Source organism: Lissotriton vulgaris, chromosome 5 (assembly GCF_964263255.1).
Source record: "Lissotriton vulgaris chromosome 5, aLisVul1.2, whole genome shotgun sequence".
Classification (NCBI taxonomy): domain Eukaryota; kingdom Metazoa; phylum Chordata; class Amphibia; order Caudata; family Salamandridae; genus Lissotriton; species Lissotriton vulgaris.
Window position 1 is genome coordinate 1,946,552,804 of NC_141693.1, and position 20,232 is coordinate 1,946,573,035.

The 20,232-nt window shown below is 41.4% G+C and overlaps 1 protein-coding gene across 2 annotated transcripts in view; it reads left to right on the forward strand.

The window, feature by feature from the left end:
• LOC147717830 (natural cytotoxicity triggering receptor 3-like) overlaps positions 1–19,789 on the forward strand; it is a 132,858-nt gene extending 113,069 nt beyond the window's left edge. Inside the window, exons 3-4 of one of the 2 annotated variants that reach the window (XM_086924607.1) lie at positions 12,521–12,871; positions 18,159–18,552. In XM_086924607.1, coding sequence (XP_086780733.1) covers positions 12,521–12,871; positions 18,159–18,292 — 485 coding nt within the window. In that variant the 3' untranslated portion in view covers positions 18,293–18,552. Of the gene's footprint in view, positions 1–12,520; positions 12,872–18,158 lie in introns of both variants that reach the window. The other variant, XM_086924608.1, reaches the window with a different exon arrangement.
• The last annotated feature ends 443 nt before the right edge of the window (positions 19,790–20,232 follow it).

Consider the following 20,232-nt stretch of genomic DNA (forward strand, 5'->3'; position numbering starts at 1 on the left):
CACGCTGTTGCCCAATCAAATGTCTTAAAATTTTGGCACTTGCACTTTAAATACTGCCCAAGCTCTATATATATATGTATATATATATGTATATATATGTATATATATATGTATATATATATATATGTATATATATATAGATATATGTATATATGTACATATATATATATATGTGTATATATATATATATATATATATATATATATATATATATATGTATATGTATATATATGTATATATATATATAGATATATGTATGTATATATATATATATATATATATATATATATATATATATATATATATATATATCTATATCTATATCTATATATATATACATATATATAGCTCCGGTCAGCTTCTACCTTGAAAGTTTCAGGGGGATTCAACAACCGGGCAGAAAAAAAAGGGGGGCCCCAAAACGTGTTTTTCCCATGTTAATTTCCATAGGAAACATTCGACAAAGCTACAGCCCGAACTGCAGAACGGAATTACACCAAATTTGACAAAAAGGTAGCCCTTGGTTTAGTAAGAGACCTTTTTTTTTAAAAATGGTGTAAATCCGTTTAGTATTTCCTGAGGAATTAGAAAAAGAAAAAGTTTCGATATCTGGGGCAGCGGTGGGTTCGCAAACCCTCCCAGTCACGAGCTTCACTCTGACTGGCTGCCAACACTCCAAACCGGAAAGTGTTGGCAGCCATCTTGTGACTCGGTAGAACCGAGTCACAAGAAAATAAGTGAAATGTAGTGTAAAATGAAGAAAAGGGGCCAGCGTAGGATCACCCTGACCCCTAGGCCTGCTCAGGGGGTTGCCCACAAGGACCCGCAGGGCCCAAAAAAGCTTTTTTTTGTAAAACGGCAGAATTCGTGCTAGGTGCGCGAATCCTGCAGAGAAAATAAAAATAAAACGAAACGCGTCTCCGCGCTTCTTTGTATTACAGCCCCCGGTTGGGCCAGGTCCTGGGGGCATGAGTAAATATGTTGCGGGGGCCAGGAGGCTCCCGCAACATATTTTCAAGAGATTTAAAAGATTATGAGCTGGGACAAATTTATACTTTTTCTAAAAAATTCGATCATGCCAAAAAACTGAAGATTAATGACAAGAAAATAAATCCAAATGCATTGCCAAGCACATCCGGAATAGAGCAAAATATCGATACAGATGGGGATACTGTGTCGTTATCTAGTGTTACAAGTACGGAGAGCAGTAATTTATCAACCTTGGGAAGCAATCGAGTTTTAAATTTAAGCGAAGAGGTCGATTTTTTAGTCGAGGACAGGCTGAAAATATTGCATCCAAGAACGAAGACTGTCCAAGAAAAAGGAGGAATGCCAGACGCAGGGCAAGAAGAAAAAAAACAGCAGCCAAAGAAAAAGCAGTGGTTCAAAAAGAAAAAACAATAGATTTGACAATCACGAATCTGTCTACAACCACGTTAACGACTGCTGAAGAACAATTACTTGCCCTGGGACTCAATTTCTGTCCAGAAAGCTCTTTTAATTATGCCAACACAAGAGCCAATGTTTTCTGCTTTATTAGAAAACTAAAACTAAAAAAGTTGTTCACAATCAAAGAAGGAAGTAACAACAATCAAGCCACTATTATTCAGTCAAATGACCCATCACTACAAGTGATACAAGCAGTGGATGCAAAAAATCTTTTAACCCTCCATGATTTGGCAGCATCAGGATCAAATCAAGTTAATTTACTTGAGGAAGATTTACCAAGTACACAAGAGCTCCTTGGAGCATTAGAAGTCAAACAATAGGGAAGCAGGTGAAAGTCCCTTTAAACCAAAAAGTGTCTTTGTTCCCAACATGCCCAAAGACGCAATAGACATTTTCAATGAGTGCATTGTGGAAGACCTGAAGAAAATGAATCGAACTGTGCAAAAACATAATCAAAACACAAAGAAAAATTACAACATGGAACAATATGCCAGGCTTATGAAAAAGTTATCTGAAAATCAGGAGATAATAATAAATAAATCGGACAAAGGAGGCAACATTGTCTTACGGCCTAGAAGTGAATATATAAAAGAAGCCATGAGGTAGTTGGAGGACACACAGTGTTATTCTAAATCAAATGGATTGGAATATAAAAAAGCGAAGGAAGAAATAAAGAAATTGTTATACGAATATGAGAGAAATGGTTTGTTATCTTTGACAGAATGTAAGTACTTACATGTAGAACATCCGGTTATTCCAATCTTATATTTAATACCGAAAGTTCATAAAAATGTTTTACCAACACCAGGCAGGCCTATAATTTCCGCAATTAATAGTGTGGCGGAACATGTGTCCCAATATATAGATTTTTACCTCCAGGGCCATGTGAAAAGTCTCCAAAGCTATGTATCAAATTTGTTATAAATACGACTCATTATAAAACCCCTTTTTCAGACAAGAGTGTAGCCATCAGGGGCAGTTACGGATGCCGTACTGAGTATGCTGTATATGTTCTGATGTGCACCTGTGGGCTTCGCTATGTGGGTAGCACAAAGCTGAAGGTGCATGTCAGAATATTGCAGCATCTCAGAGCAATCGTCAATAATGACGCTGCTTATCCGGTGGCAAGACATTTTAAGACAACACATAATAACAATTTGAATTGTCTGTCCTACTTTGTGATAAATGCAGTAGCACCACTACGAAGAGGGGGAGATAGGGAAAAACTGTTAAGAAAAATAGAAACTCAAATGATAATTGAGTTAGACAGTAAGAATCCCAATGGGTTAAATAACACAGAAGATCTGCAACACTGTTTATAGAACTCCATTTAGAGAATAAATTAGGGCCAGGACTGCATACAATCAAACTTAAAATATTAAAAGGAAATTATTTAACATATTACCAGTGAAATGAAATCTAAAAAACAATAAGTATATAAAATAATTGTCTGATCAAATGGAAATAAATTAATGATGCTCCTTTACCGCCAAATGATTTTTAACATATTTAAAATATTTTCGGGTATTTTTTAAGGGATTTAGTACTGTACCTCACTTTAAGCACTTTATATTTCACAAGCACTTTAAGCAGCCTTTTAATATGTTTATAAATTGTAGGTTATTGCATTCATGCAGAAATAATGACTTGTGGTATTTAAAAATATAATGCAACTCCAAGGGAGAGTTACTGTGATATATTCAACCCCTTTTTGTAAATATGTACAGACTCACATGAAGAGTGAGAAAGCTGTATAAGATCTGCATTTATATGAATTTTAGAAATTTGTATATTTATGGTTTAAAATATAAATTATATGTATGAGAAAAAATTCTTTTGCAATTAGCTAATATGTACATACTGTGAAAAGTGTTTATATATTGTGTTTATTTATAGCAGAATTTTGCACAATGTTATCTGAATTGAATTTGGGGATGCAGCAATAAAACATTAAAGCCGAGTATAAGAGTCTTTAGTCATATAGTTAAATTAATGTATGACAAATAATTATAATATGTTTCACTACATTGGAAAAAACAAGAGGCAAGTTGCACCAGTATGTCGTTTATGTCTATGCTGAAAAAACATCACATGATTATGTGCACGGTGGGCGGGCAGTTTTTAAGAATTTAAATACCACATTTGCTGCTAAAAACTTTTTGTGTGAGCAAGAGCATGGCTGTGCTCGAAACGCATCGCAGCAGAGCAGGAAAATAAAATACCTTCCTGCCTGGTTCCTTGTGGTCCGTCTCCTTCATTTTCCTGGAATGGATTGTTTGTTTGGAGGATTGTTGCTGTGATATATATATATATATATCACAGCAACCTTGAAAGTTTCAGGGGGATTCAACAAGTGGGCAGAGAAAAAAGAGGGGTCCCAAAATGCGTTTTCCCCATGTTCATTTCCATAGGTAAATATGTTGCGGGGGCCCATGAGGCCCCTGCTCCCCCAGGGACCGCCACTTCCCCGGGGCTCCATTTATGAGTTGCGGGGGCACGCAGCTTCCCCGCAGCCCCAGGGACCCCCACCTCCCTGGAGCTCATAATTAATTTTTTTTTTTAAATGAGTGGGGGGCTCGATCCTCCACACATGCCCCGGGGACCACCAACTCCATGGGGCTTTTCATATTTAATGCAGGTGGCACGCAGCCCAGCCACAGCCCTGGGGACCGCCGCCTCCTCGGGGCTCAGTTTAAAAAAAATAAACAAATGTGTGGCGAGGGCATGAGCCCCCCCCCCCCCACATGCCCCTCGGATCACCATGCTGCAAACACGGCTTCTGGCGCACTGCTGCTCGGACGATGTAGTCCACCAGTGTCCTGAGGTCCTCAAGGGTACTTAATACCCCAATTTACAATGCACCAGGGTGCACGTTTGCACACTTCTTATATCGCACCCGCACCCTCCGGGCACCACTGTGCAAACACGCCCCCGGGCACGTTGTAAGTTGGGGGATTAACCACATCGATGCGGCGGCTTTTCCCGCTGTGTGCGGCATTTTTGAAATTACCGCGTTACATGACGAGCTCAGCTCGTCATCAGAACACGGCTGGTAAGCCTGATGACGAGCTGAGCTCGTCATCAGCATCGAAGTGGTTAAGTCCCCTTTAATCCTGAGGGTCCCTGGTGGCCAACTAGGCCACCAGGTACCTCCAGTAAGCCCCACAGACCTGCTTTGCAGGGAAGTGTAAAAAGGGACATGGCCCCAGGCCACCTATCTGCAACCATTGAAATTCACTGAAAAAACCATAGGTTTCAGGGACGTTATAGTTAGAAATTAGCATTTAAAAAACCATTGAAATTCACTGAAAAAACCATAGGTTTCAGAGACGTTAGTTGGACATTTCACTCATACAAAACCGTAGAAATTCGACTGTTATAGTTAGTTCGGCTAGCTATAACTCGCGCCCCGCAATGCACTGCTGATGACGTCACATATTACATCATTCATGACATTGTCGGTGACATCACTGTCCAACAACTATAACGTCCTAGAAACCTATGGTTTTATCAGTGAATATATATATATATATATATATATATATATATATATATATATATATATATATATATATATATATATATATATATATATATATATATATATATATATATATATATATATATATATATATATATATATTACAGCTCCGAGTTTCTCTCGTTGTTAGCAGAAAGAAAATCCGGCACTCACAGGGGAAGTGTTCAGGTTGATTTTAATCAGAAACACTCAGCAGACAAACGCGTTTCGGTTTTCCTTCGTCAGTGTCTACCATTGACATGGAAGGAAGCGAGTTTAAAAGCTCTCCGTTACATTTTTTTACATTTTTAGCATGTGCATAGAAAGAGGACTGACGTTAAGCCCCGTGAGAAACAATATCACATAGTATATTACTTTTTACTTAGCATTCAAGCATCACATAAAAAGGCACTATGAATGAAATACAGTTATGTTTTCAAACATTAATTTCGGGCGTTTTAAATACACCATTACTGAAATTATTTACATTTTGTCTCGTTTTAATTGCCTTTTGCTGTGTTGTGGGTGTTATTAAGCTGTGGATCGGCATTGCTCACGGGGTATAGTAAGTCTCATTAGACGTAGTTTACAGAGTTTATGCTTTTCCCAAATGAGATGCTAGTTCCTCATTCCTGTTTAATCCCAAAGGGGCCTTTGTCTGGAGGTCTATTATGTAGCGGGATTCAAGCCTTCTTAATTTCCGCAACCTGTCACCGCCCCTTGGGTCCACTGGTACGTGGTCTAATGCAAAATATTGCAAAAGTTCTCTATTGCTGTTATGCTTAAGGGCAAAGTGTTTAGCTAGGGGATAGTTGAAATCCCTATTCATGATAGCACGTTGGTGCTCCAATATGCGTAACTTGACATTCTTGACTGTGCTGCCTATGTACTTCAGTCCACATGGGCACAATAAGCAATGCACAACATGGGTGGTATTACAAGTAAGAAACTTAGATATTTTCTTGCTGTGACCTGACCCTGGTATTTCAAAAGTTGTTCTCCTTTTGCTTCTCTCACAGGCTTTGCATTTGCCGCAAGGGAAGAACCCTGGCATGTCCTTGATTCTTCCTGTCATTGTCATTTTCTCTGGCAGGTGACTATGTACAATTTTATCTCTGATGGATCTCCCTTTCCTAAAGGTGATTAAAGGAAAAGCTGGGATCTCTTTTCCTATAATCTGATCCGTTTTCAGGATATGCCAACTCCTCTTCAGAATGTTTCTCAGGTGATTTGAGTCCTCTGAGAAAGTCGTAATCAGTCTGAATTTTCCTTCATTTTTATCATTCAGTTTTGTTTTCCTGATTTGTTCTTTTAGAAGTTGGTCTCGGGGGATTCTTTCAACTTTTTTCAGAGTATTTTCTAAAAGTGTTCTGTTGTATCCCCTGGCTTGGAATCTGCTAATGCTCTCTCTTGCGGCTTTTGCAAAGTCTGCATCCCTGGAGCAGTTTCTCTTAATCCTAAGAAGTTCTCCATAGGGGATACTTCTGATTAGGGTCGGGGGTGACTGCTTTCGGAATGTAAAACCGAATTCCCGGCTGTTACTTTCCTAAACAGTTCTGTTTCAATTTTCGTACCTGTCAAGTTCACTTTCAAATCCAGATAATTCACTGTCGTTAAGTTGATATCAGCAGTGAAATTCAGATTCAATTCATTAAGGTTTAGATATGCCTCAAACTCTTCTGCTGAAGTTACTGACCCCTCCCACACAAGGAAGAGGTCATCAATGTACCTATACCAGACTTTCAAGTTTCCTGCCCATTTCTGGAAACCAGGGCTCTGGGTAACCTGCTCCTCCCACCAGCCCACGAATAAATTCGCGTAGCTGGGGGCGAAGCAGGTTCCCATCGCCATCCCAGTCACCTGCCTGTACAATTGTCCTTGAAATACAAAAATGTTGTTAAAAAGACAATATTCTATAAATTCAAGTAGCATTCTAATGTGTTTTGTGAATTTCATTGGTCTTTTGTCAAGGTAATATTTCATGGCCAATAGTCCCTGGTGATGATCTATACTCGTATACAAACTAGTAATGTCCATAGTTATTAGTATATACGAAGAATTACATTACACATTTTCAATCTTGTTCACAAAGTCTTTGGTGTCCCTGATATAGGACTGTAATTGTAAAACACTTTGGAAGAGAAAATGATCGATATAAATAGACATGATTTCCGATACACTTCCAATAGAAGAGACTATTGGTCTACCAGGCGGGTTTCTGCTGTCCTTGTGTATTTTAGGTAACTGATAGAAGGTGGGCACAGTCGGGTTGTTATTTTTCAAAAAGAAATACTCCTCAGTATCCAGCATATCATTGCTGTGCCATTTATTTACAAGTGCTTGGAACTTTGCAATACTTTCATCATACATCTTTCTCGTCGTTTTCTCGTATGATGTTTGGTCCTCCAATTGCCTATATGTTTCTTGGCAATACTGTTCTCTTGACATCACCACGATATTGCCACCTTTGTCGGATGGCTTGCAGATAATGTCTGGGTCATTGTCTAAAGTTTTGAGGATTTCTCTTTGTTCCTTTGTCATATTAGGTGTTTTTTTCTTCATTTTTCTTTGTCGTGTTCTGAATTTCACCAAGTCTTTTATCACAGCCTCCGAGAAGGCATCGATTGCGTCGTAGGGCATTACCGGTACGAACAATGAGGGAAGTTTAAAATTTGTTGTTGGTGCTTCTTGTTCTACACCAATCCTTCTGGTTCGTTGTGTGATGGAGTCTATATCTTCTGCTCCAACATTTTCCTCAGTTCTTAATTCTTCCAAGATCTCCCAGGTTGTGATATCATCTGTTGTCAAGATATCAGTCTCTCGTGTTTTCAATTGTCTCGTTTCTTTAGATGATGGTTTCAGTTTGAAATATTTATGTAGTTTCATTTTCCGCACAAAGGTAAACAGGTCAATTCTGGTTTGTGTGAATTCAAGTCTTTCGTTGGGGCAAAATGATAGGCCAAGTTTTAAAGTTTTCTCTTCTAGTGGTGAGAGAACTTTATCGGTCAGGTTCACAATTGTTAAGTTTTCCTGATTCTCTACCATTTCGCTCCTCGTTTGCTCCTCGTGACACTGGGCGTGAAATTGCCCTGATTTCTGCCTCTGCCTCGGCCCCTTCCAGCCCCCTCTTCGGGTTCTTCTGTTGCTTCCGGGGGTTTGCTTTTTCCCCCTCTGAGCCAAGTTGACCGGACTAGATCGTACTCCATGTGAAAAGGGGTTTTCTCTTGTGATGTACTTGCCAATTCATCCCCGGATTGCTCGTTTTCGGTTACCTCCGATTCGGATGTTTCCACTCTTGGCAAGACTGTGCGGGCTGCTTTCTTTTTGTTCATCTCTCTGCGAGGAGCATCGAATTTTTTCGCAAATGTTTGTATCCTTCCTAGGGAATAATCTCTTTCATCCCTCTTGAATTTTTCTTGTTTCCTTTGGCGGATTTTTAGTTCATATTTCTCAAGCCGTTTTCTCATTTCAGATCTTAGATCATCTTTCCTTTGAGTGTTCGTATCCTTGTTAATCTCATCTTCCAATGCCTTAATCTCGTCGATTGCCTTCTCTCTATCGCTCCATGCAAACTGTATCAACAATTTTAACATGCCTTGACTGGATAGGGCTGTGTGTTCCGCCCATAGTTCCAACAGTCGAGGGTCTGGATTCTCATATGCCGGGGCAGTGTATATTCTAAGTCCTCTCGGCACTCTTTCTACATCCACGTAGTTTTGTAGGCAGGTGGCTTCCCACCATTTTCTAATTTCCCTTTCGCACAATCTCTCAAGTTTGGTAAAGAGATTGGTCAGTGAGTCTTTGCCATTATAACTTTTCTTCCCATTAGGTTTTGCACCCTCTGTCTCTTTCTGGCGTTTTTGAAACATGCCCATTGCTGCTTCCTGCCGAGCCTTGTCACCAAACATTTCGTCCTCCATAGTTTGGTCTTTGTATCAACACTCCCCCTCCGTCTTGCTTCTCACATTCACATCCAGCACACCTGCACGCACTCGAGCTTACCCGGTCGTGAAGCCTCACTGTTTCGGGTTTCTCTTCTTGGCGTGGTCTTCGGTATTGCTCCGTTTAGTGAGCGCGGTGCCCCGTTTAGTATTCCAGCTCCGTTGCACCAGTTATCCGGGTCACTCGCAGACGGGTGCCTCTCGTGGGCGCCACCACGAGAGGCACCCGTCTGCGAGTGACCCGGATAACTGGTGCAACGGAGCTGAAATATATATATATATATATATATATATATATATATATATATATATATATATATATATATATATATATATATATATATATATATATATTCTATGTATTAATTTATTTATCAAAGCTACTATTTATTTAATTATTTAACACACAAGTTGCGTGCTCAAGAATAGTTTCGTACACTGGAATTACAAACTGATATCACAAATCTAGAGCAAGTAGCAACAGTGAACATATGTCAACAACAAGAAACGTATGACGTTTATGACACATATTTTTTAAACTTGTGGCAACCTTGAAAAGAAGGTGGCATGTCCGTCAGGACATCCCCATATCTGGAAAAGTCTACATGTCTCTGCATCGCCCTAGTCACTTCCGGGGCCCTGGTTCTAGGCCTGTTCTACCTTTTCCTACTCTATAAGATTCCGTGCCTCAACACTGGCTGAATCTAAATCAGGGGCAAAGCTCCTTTTATGCACCACCCACCATTAACACATCATACAGAGAATTACCATGATAAACAAGGTCATAATGAAGCTTATTTCTTTATAGAAGAGCAAATACTTAAAGACGAAACACTCAACAAATTAACATGGCAAGCAAGGAAGCCAAAAATCAAAGGGGCTCAGACACATTTAGCAGGGATGCTAAAGCACAGATGATGAGCACCTGAGGACACACCTGAACATATTATAAAGGCAAAGGTGCTATTGCCAGCATCTCCCCAAAACACTCACACACATGTCAAAGCAGGGACAAAGTGCGAGGCCTATCTGGTATGTGTGAGTGACACTTCCACCACCAAGGGAATATCCAGAGAAGTGAAATACCACCCACTTGAAACATAACATACCTCTAATCACGGGAGCACGGGAAGCACACGATTGGGACCCGCCGAATGAGAGTACCTTTTCCCGTCCTTCCATCTATTAATCCATCTTTCCATACCTTCACACTTACACATAGCTACCTATTCCCCATCCATCAATCTGTCCATCCATCTTTTCACCCATCAGTATGTTCACGTATCTATCTGTTAACCATCCATCCATTCACTCTATTTCATCTGTGCATTCTTCCATACTTCCAACCATTAAAGCTTTCACCAGTCAACCCATTCACTCTTCCATCAGCCATTTACCCTTTCATCCTACCTTTCATCTTTCTTCCATCTTTCATTCTTTCATTTCATGTTTGTTTTCTTCCTGTTACCCTTCCATTCTCCCAGGTGCAGCTTGCATGGCTCATGGGTGGGGGGGATAAGAGGGGTTTTGCGTGAGGGGTTTGTGGGAAGTCATAAAAAAAACTTAACTTGAGGCTGGCTCCCACGTCTTCTCTGCTCCTGCTCTCCTGCCTCCGACTCGGACTGGAACAGGAAGCAGGCAGCCAGGTTCCCTCCCCTAAGCCAATCAAAACACAGCAATGCAGTGTTGTGAACGGTCTAAGCACTGTGACACGGTGTTCAGCCAGGGGCTGGAGGGGTGGGCATGTTCTCCATGCAGGCTGCAATGCAGGCTGTGAGCAGAGCAGCCCCGCCCATCTGCCGGCCCACAAAGGAAATATAAAATGGTCATAACTAGAAGTTATAACCATTTTATGTTTTTGCTTCTCGCACTGCGAGAAAGCAGTGTGGCGACGCTCCTCCGCCATTGCTAAGGAGCCGCCACTGCTTTCTCTTGCTGTTCTTTTTTTGCCTTTCTTTCACTTTTTTCTCTGTCATGCTCATTGTTTTACACTTTGTTCCTCTCTCTGAGTGTTCCACAGTTTATTGTTCTTCATTATGTGTTTCCTTTCCTGTGCATGCCATGTGAAAGCTCACAACCCTCTCTCATGGTATTTTCTAGCAGTGCTATTTATCAGCATTTTGTCTGCAGATATAAGAAACCCATGAACAACTAATTAATGTTTATGTGGACCCAGCGCACCAGCTTATCAGGCCCAGTGGGAGCCCCCGCGTAATCTGCTAAAGTGGGGGTTCCCTACTCCTCTGTCCCTCACTCCCTTCCATGGTATATTACGTGTATGTGGTTGACAATGTGTATGTAAGAGATGCTTACACCACTGCTTTTCATGCTTTGTGGTGTGTGTGTTCCTGGTATGGGTTTGTGTGTGGGGGAAAAGATTACACTACTGTTTTCCATTTTTAGTGTGCATGTGTGTGCAAGTGCAGAGCTATCTTCTGTGTGTGTCATGCAAAAGAGAGAGGTGTTGGCTCACTGTATCCATGGTGCATTGTATATGTGAGTGAGTGAGTGAGTGAGTGAGTGAGTGAGTGAGTGAGTGAGTGAGTGAGTGAGTGAGTGATTGATTGAGTGATTGAGTGAGTGAGTGAGTGAGTGAGTGAGTGAGTGAGTGAGTGAGTGAGTGAGTGAGTGAGTGAGTGAGTGAGTGAGTGAGTGAGTGAGTGAGTGAATGAGTGTTGCTGTGCACAAGCGTGAATGTTTGTGTGGGCACATGCATGTTTGTGAAGATCCATGTGCATGCTTTCATATAAATGTGTGTCCACATGTCAATCTGTGTGTATGTGAGTGTGGGAGAATCTGGCACTACTGCTTTCCAAGCTTTATTTTGTGTGTGTGTGTGTGTGAGTGCATGCGTGTGTGTGTATATGAGTGTATGTGTTAGTGTGTGTTTGTGTATATCCATGAGAGACAGTGAGAGGAGCTGGTACCACTAGTTCCTAAACTACATTTTGTGTGTGCTTTCTGTGTGTTTGTGAGAGAGAGAAGATGGCACTACTGCTTTCCATGCTCTGTGGTCTGTGCTCAGAGGTGTTCATGTGTGTGTGTTTGCAGGAATGCATGTGCATTTAAGTGTGTGTTGGTATGCATGCTTGCATATGAAAGTGTGTGTAGCTAGACCTGTGAGCCTGTGTGTATGTGAGAGAGAAAAAAGCTGCCATTATTGCTTTCCATGCATGCATGTGTGTGTGATATGTGCGTGTGCTTCCATATGTGTGAATTTGTCTGTGTGATTCAGTGAATGTGTGCGGGCATGTGGATTGTGTGTGTGTGTATGTGTCTGTGTGTGCATGTGGGTTTTTGTGTGTGTTTCAGTGAATGTGTGTGGGCATGTGGATTGTGTGTCTGTACATGTGAATCTTAAGCTAGCACTACTGCTTTGCATGATGTAAATGTATTGTGTTCGATGGGCCTATGAACTGATGTTGCCCACAATGAAACCCTCAAAGTTAGTTGTTTTTTTCCAATGGATTTTATTATATTTTTCATGTTCCTTCCTGTCATTTTCTTACTCTCTTAATTCCCCTTGAGAAGTATATATAGACGATTCCAAATATTAACAGAAACATTCTTTATTTTTTTTTACTAAATATATATATTTTTAATTTCTCAGTTCTGCGTGCTCAGCCCTTGACCGTGTCCCAGCCGGGCACAGCTTCCACGCAAGAAGGGGCCGCAGTAATACTAGAGTGCATCTATGAAAGCGCCTCAAACTCGACCATTGGCCGCTATACCTGGTACCACCATAATACCTCCAGCTCTTGGGCTACGGTGTCCAATGAGACAGGACGCCACAGTGGCAGGGTGGCTGCCGCTGACAAGGCCACGTTCCACACCAGCAGGAGGGCCAGCATCCAGCTGCAGAGGGTGCTCCCCAGTGACTCTGGTCTGTATGTCTGTGAGGTGGAGCTCTTCAATGTCAGCCAAGGCCGGGGGAACGGGACTCTGCTCTGGGTACTACACGGTGAGTTGGGTTCCTAGGGTCTCAGGGGGGTATGCCTTGGGCTTGAGATTGGCTCCCTAATGTTTATGTGGCTAATCTTGCTCCTCAGTGAGAGAAGGAATGAAGACACCCTGGGACAGATTTACAAAGATTTGATGCAATTGTGTGCTGCGTCAAATGGAGAGGGCAGGAATGGGATGTATGACATTACAACGCATGCTTTTACCACGCATGCCTTTACAACGTGGTATTTACAACGCATGCCTTTACAATGCATAGTGCTTTGGGGCGCTGGATAGTGAATAGTTTAATTTACTATTCCAACTCCAGTCCCCGTGGATAGTAGGGAAGGTTTTGGATAGTAAATTAAGCCTATTCCCTATCCTAGAGCGCCCCCCAGCGCAATGCGTTGTAATGGTTTGCGTTGTAAAAGTTGCGTCGTAAAGGCACTGCGTGGTAAAAGTTGCGTTGTAAAGGATGTTTCCCGCAGGAATGCGCCATATCTACAAAGATGTTCCTGCGCCAACGCTTAGAGAACAGCCTAGCGTCAATGCAGGCACCCTTGCACCACTGTGCAACGGTGCCTGCATTACGGGCAGAATTTGGTTTGATGCCGGAAGGGATACCTTCATTCACAAAAAAAATCCTTAGTACCATATTCCTCTTTGTATGTGTGCTGCCGATGCGGCATGCATACAAAGGGGAAGTAACGTGGATGACGCACCACCAGGTTTACTAGTCTTAGCAAATCAGAGAATGCACCATAAACCATGGGTTGATGTATGGGCACACCCACACGCCACAAATGAAGCGCCTCCCATTTGCAGAGTAACACAGGTCAGCGACTTGTTCTACTTTGAGTTATTCTAGATTTACTATTCCACGCAAGGTGGCCCTGTGTGGCATAGTAAACTGACTTAAGGGCTTGCATCACCTTGAATGATGCAACAACGACGCAAGCCGTAATCAGGGCCCTACTATCTCCCATACATTCAACAAAAGAGCACTTGTGATCACCGTAGATTTCCATCTGAGGAAAAACACAAACTTTTTCTTGAACTTGACTAGATTAATTACTTTTGGATGTACAGTGACCTTTCTCAATTTCAATTCAATTATAAATCTTTATTCGGCACTTAAAAAGACACCATAAAAGCACATACACAATATACACACATATATTTAAATACAAGATTTTAAAAAGGTTAAAATTTGGCTAAAAAACACATTTCATAAAGATAGGGAAAAGAGGAATTTACTTTACGTAATTAGGGAGCATTAAAATCATTTACTTCTCTAGTGTTCCTTAGCCTCAATGCAACCCGGATAAAACTTGTAATGCACAGCAACGTATGGGCATCTGCGGCTTCCTGGAGGAATCTCAAGGCCTTTTTTGCTTGTCTGAGTTTCGTTTCTTTCAGGATCCCTACTAAAAACTTACGTCTAGGGGCAGAGTAAAAGGGGCATAACAAAACAAATTGAAGGGTATCCTGCGGAGACCTAGTGTCGCAGCCGCAGGTACCCTTCGCCTCCACTGTAAGAGTGAACCCCGAGTGGACCGCAAGTAAATGGTGAAGCATGTTTAGTCTGAATCGGGTCATATGGTACCGATCCTGAGCATTATGCATGACCCTCAAATATGGTCCCATTCCTTGCTTCACTGTTAGTTGGCAATAAGATAAAACAGTGGGCTTGTGTCTTTCCATCTCCGCCCTAGTCGTAAGGGACCAGTCTGAAAAGAGTTTTTTAACCATAGTTTTGTTCTGGCCAGTTAAGGATTCTGGGTCTGTGAAGAAATTTATACAGCCTATTGCCTCCAGAGAGTCCTTTATATATTTTAGCCAGGGTATGTGACCCCCTTTGTCACCTTTCTCTTTGGAGGCAATCTTGTTTTTGGCTTGCCCATTGTCCCTAGTCCTATTAGTTGCAAATTGGACTCGCCATCAGTTCAACACTGAAGAACTAAAGAACAACTGGAGACTCAAGCAGAACATACTGCCACTCGGTCAAAGCTGAAAGATTAACCCCATGACTTCCATGGAAGACCGGATGGATATTTTTAAGTAGCCAAATGTGGTAGCCACCAAATTGCGCCACATATATACATAAAGAGCTTTCACATGGTGGTGGAATAATTAGTGATAGAAACCAGACTAAAACAGCGAGATGAGTGGTTATGTAAAAAAAATCTCATAACAAATTAGGCATACAAAAATTGAAGCCCAATTACGAATAAATGCAGTTAACACGCATTTCTGCTCAAATCCTAAAATAGTTTAAAAAAAAATACTTTATGTAGAATCAAACTATGTAATGTCCCTGCTCCTATCCTTGTCCATTTGAACATTTTAAATACTGAAATAATTATTAAAAAATAGAAAAATATTGTGGGCAGAAGCACTGCAGCCATTTTGTGTGAAATTATAAGGAGTGTTATACAATAAATAATGGTGGCATTTCTCCACAAATGCCCTCTTGCAATGTAAACAATGGGAATTATAAAATGTCTATCATTTTTATATCATGAAATCTTAAAACTGACCCATAAATTAGACCTATATATATTTGTACGATATTATCTATTTTCTATTAAAAATATCAAATGTGTTAATACCATGGAATCTTAAGAAAGAACTCAAAAACTGAGCCTGTCGATATTTTGGGAATATTATAAAAATGTATTTTGTGATTTTGTTTTAATTGACCCTTTAGGTTTAATAATTTTTGGTTACCACTAGAGTTTTTTTAGATATCTTTGTTTATTACCTTTGTACTTTGGTATTAGTACTGTACACTGAAGTGAGCTGATCGCACCAGGCACGTAGGGATCAGAATGCTGAAGCTCACTTTCACGGGAGGGCGGGAGGGAGGGATGAGGGAATAGGATGGTGATAATGCTGATCTATAATTGATTATATCTTATTAGTGATAATTGATAAACCCTGTGGTAAACAGGGCCAGACTGACTACCAGGCAGTTTGGAATGCTGCCGAGCTGGGGGCTGATTTCACTGCGGTGGGGGCTGATTTCGTTCATGGAGACCTGCCTGTGCTTTGAAATAATTAATGCAAAATTAATTTCGTTTAGCGCACGCAGGTCTCCATGAACGAAATCACCCCCCGGCTCAGCAGCATTCCAAACTGCCCGGTAGCCAGTCCGGCCCTGGTGGTAAATACAGAGGGGCTAATTTATGAGCCCTTGCGTCACTTTTGCGCGGCAGGTGCGTCAATTGTTGTGACGCACCAGCGGGGTAAAAAATGAGCCTTGTTGCACCATATTTACAGAGTGACGCATCTACCTAGATGCGTCACTTTGTAAACCCCTGCGCCACTTTATACCTGCGCCAGGTATAATGTATGCAGGGTGGGCGTTTTGACACAAGTAAGCCTCATAGAAGTGACGCAGTGAAATCTATGAGATTTCACTGCGTCACTTTTAGGACACAAATGCGTCAATATCTTACGCCTGCCTCATGGCAGGCGTACGACTGACGCAGGCACATTTCACATGGGACTTGCCCATGTGTAATGACCCATTGCTGGAGTTGTGTCACTTTTGTGACACACTTCAGCAATGAGTCATTTTTGCGCCTACAGATAAGTCAGAAATACTGACGTATCTGTAACTCCTTGCAACATGATGTGTCATACTGTAAATATGACGCATCATTGGTGTCGCAAGGAGGGTGCAATGAAAAGTGACGCATTCCTGTTTTCTCGCAGCGATGCGTCACTTTTCATAAATAAGGCACATATACTCTTACTATAAATAAAAGCATTGACATAGTCAATAGTTGCCCTTAAAATCTGGCTTGAATGTAGCACACATCAACCTACATTTGACACCTTGAGCTAAAGAGATGCAAAAAACAAATCTCTGCTCCACCACTGCTCTGCATCCCAAGAATATTGAATGCTGAAACATTAAATTTTATGACACTCAAGGACCACCATTCTGATCCCATCTATCCATTCAAGCCCACTATCATTACCCAACTTTTTTCTCTGACTTAGCCCTTACTTACTCACCGGTGTTGTTCCCAGACCGACATTGGTGTAATCTCTTGTAATTAGTTGAGATGGAAAGTGTACTGGTGTGCGATATCCTGTGAGTCAATTTAGAATTAAAACAAATCAGTTAGGCTGTTTCCTCAATCACATGGCCAGAATTAGATTTGAAATTATTCACTTTGCAGAGTGGGGCATAACTAGCTTCTCTCAAATTTAGTTAACAAATCGATCCTGGGAAATTTATTCTAAGACATTGGTTCCAGGTCCCTCATACGAAGATCTGACATCGAATTTGTGTTTCATGCGATCAAAGAAACCCCACAATAGAACCCAGATTAGGGACATGGTGCCTAAGAGATGGAAGTGAAGCCAGACCTCCCAGCAGGAATGACACACAACTCTTTCTTAGGTTGCTCAGTGTGGGGAAAAGGCATGATTTTGCACATACTAGTACATTCCATCCCTATCGATAAAGGCATGTTCCATCAGATGTGATTCTCTTCAACTCAAGTGATCTAGGTTTTAAAATTTTCTTTTGATGTTAATTCATCCTGTTTAAATTTGGGTGGTAATGGAAGATCCTTCATTTCGGCAAGAAGTGTTAATCCATAATAGAGTCCATTGGCAAACTTTCTCCAAGAGACACAGAGAAAAGTAACCTCATGGATTCTCCTCTGTATTGATCATTTCTTCCAGAAATTGAGAATTTGCTACTTATAGCCATCCTACTCTAAATCCAGCCCTAGCTCTTCAATGTTTCTCTAAACAATGGAAAAGGAGTACAGAAGGGGACCTCCACTGGTGATCTATCTATGCAAATTATTCCAATCTTGATTTGTACTTTTTAGAGGAGAGGCCTAGCAAAGTTATACTGTTTTAAAATAATTTTGTGTATCTTGTTGCTCACAAAATAGTCTTTTAAATAGACCTGTTGGGAGTATAATAGCACTTGGTGTTTGTAGATAAAATACATTTTCTTAGGTAAAATAAATCCTCTACAGTGGCATTTTGATACTGTGTGATATGTAAGAGCACCTCTCTATGGGAAACTACCTCAACCTTAAAACTCATTGAGTGGCGCAAGCAGCCTGACATCCGATGGCGTTCTACTCATCTTGCCGATCTTGTACTCAGCCGGCATGTTTAGAACAAACTTCTTGTATCTCAGTTAGCACTTCTTCTTCATGGCACCATTGATAATTGCTTCTGGCTTGTTTACTTGGTTAGCAAAAAATCAAAAGTTCCATCATACTCATATCCCTGCTAAGCAAATCATTGTTTTTCACTTTTTTCCCCAGGAGCATTATCCAAGGAGATCAGCTCTGATGAGATCGACCTCCGTGTGATCATCCTCTGGTCCCGCACAATCGGGGTGCCTCTGCTCTTCATCTTCTCTGTTCTGCTTATCAACCTCTACTATGCAAATAAGTGACCGCTGCCCCATACTGCTGGTACCAGCCCAAGCCGTGGTGACTGCACAGCATCCCTAATCCTGTGCTCTATATATTGCCTTCACCTGTGGTACCAGTGAAGACCGCTCCGTCAAGAGATTTCCTACGGTACCTGGGCGCTACCTTGACGTCTGTCCAGTGGCTCCATCCATGGGACTCCTGATCCTGCATACAATTGTTTTGCTCTGTTGATAGTCTGCCATGGGGATACTTTTGGGTCTTTTCTGTCATCTACCTCCTTATCCATTAACCCTTTCCATCAAACGAAGCACTTATCAACGCGTTCAAAGATACTTGTAACCATTCACCCATCTGTCTAACCCCTCCCAATGGCTGCCCACTGCTCGTCCATTCTTTCATGGTAAAGCTGGAACTCCTATATGAAGTGGGTGCTACGAGCAGGGCATTAGTGCAACTGAACCTTGCATTTCATCTGAGCCAATCATATCCTTTCAAGAATGTGACATTTGTTGCTACCATAGTCAACTTGTATCAAGAACCAAGGATGCTCCAAACGCATGTGTCCAACTCCAGGCACTTGCAATCGTACCCATGGTGGACTTTTTCCAGAGTTCATTCCATTTCCCTTCAGGCTAGTCTGCCCACTGGTTTTATAAAGGCTCCGTTTGTGGAATGGATCTGTACTGTAATAATTGCCCCTCCCCCTGGGTCTGTCTCCTCTTAACACCGAAAACCCTTCTGAGTATTAAGCTTTATGCCTTCAGGTATTAACACTTCTCTTTGGAGTCCGCATTCCCACTACGCTTGTGTACTTTTGCCCAGGGCATTAAAAGGACAAGAAAGATTTGGGAGAAATGATAACACAGAAAACTTTTGCTTCATACTTTTTCCACCAAAATATATCCCCGCTGATTTGGAGTTTTACTGTCTTTTCCTCTTGCAGAAGATGTTTAGATAACATTTCTCAACTTTGAGTAGACAAAGTTTCACAGCTTTTCACATCTATTGCCACCTCCTCTCCTCAACATATAAAGTCTCAATTGTCCACTAGTGCTTAAATCAACCCGTGAGACACCCTCAGCTCCCCACTCAACACTCAAATGTACATCCCTTCCTTGAGGAAATTGTTAAATCCCGCCTCTTCCCTCTTGATCTGAACTAAATACGCACTGGTATGTGCAGCCTGGCCACTTTTTCCATTATTCGAATGTAAATCTGCTTGCTTTATAATGGTAAATGTAACTCTTTGCTCTGCTTAAGGCGCTGGAATACCTATTAGGTCCAGCTATGGAATAGGCGTGAAAGACATAAATAAATAAGGTGGCCCTGAGTCCTAAGCGCATCCTTGTGCTGATGTACTCTTTCACCCATCCTATGGCGCTTCCATTTGGTACCACGCTGCCCCTCCCCTGATCCAGAGCATCCCCTGCCACACTTTACATTGTTCACTTTATAATGTGATTTATTGAAATAATTCTTTTATAGCTCTCCTTGCTCAATTTTAAATCATATTGTTATTTTAGGAAAGTGTGCCTTAGGTCAGGATGATAAAACCTCCTGAAGAGGAGAGTAATGTCTGAAACATGTCGTAGTCTGAGTCCTTCGATGATGAACAGTTCCAACACACATCTCATTCTCAGAGCCTTGTTTTGCTAAATTGGGCATACACCTTGATGGTCAAGGGTGAATGAGCATGATGGCTGAACTGCAGCATTCCCTGTAGAAGCTGTGCCTCAAAAGAGAGGCAAAGGATGCATTAGTCATATGAAAGCCAGAGACTTGCTGAGGCCTCCAAGTTCTACTGGAGGTGAGGTCGGCTAAGCAGACATGCCTTTTGTTCATTTTCTACTTTCACTTTTCACCGAGGCCAAAGTCCTTCCTAGACCTATACACAATAGACATCAGAATCCCTGACAACCTGCCCAAGTGATTCTTGTGGTACAAAAGGGGGTGGTGATGG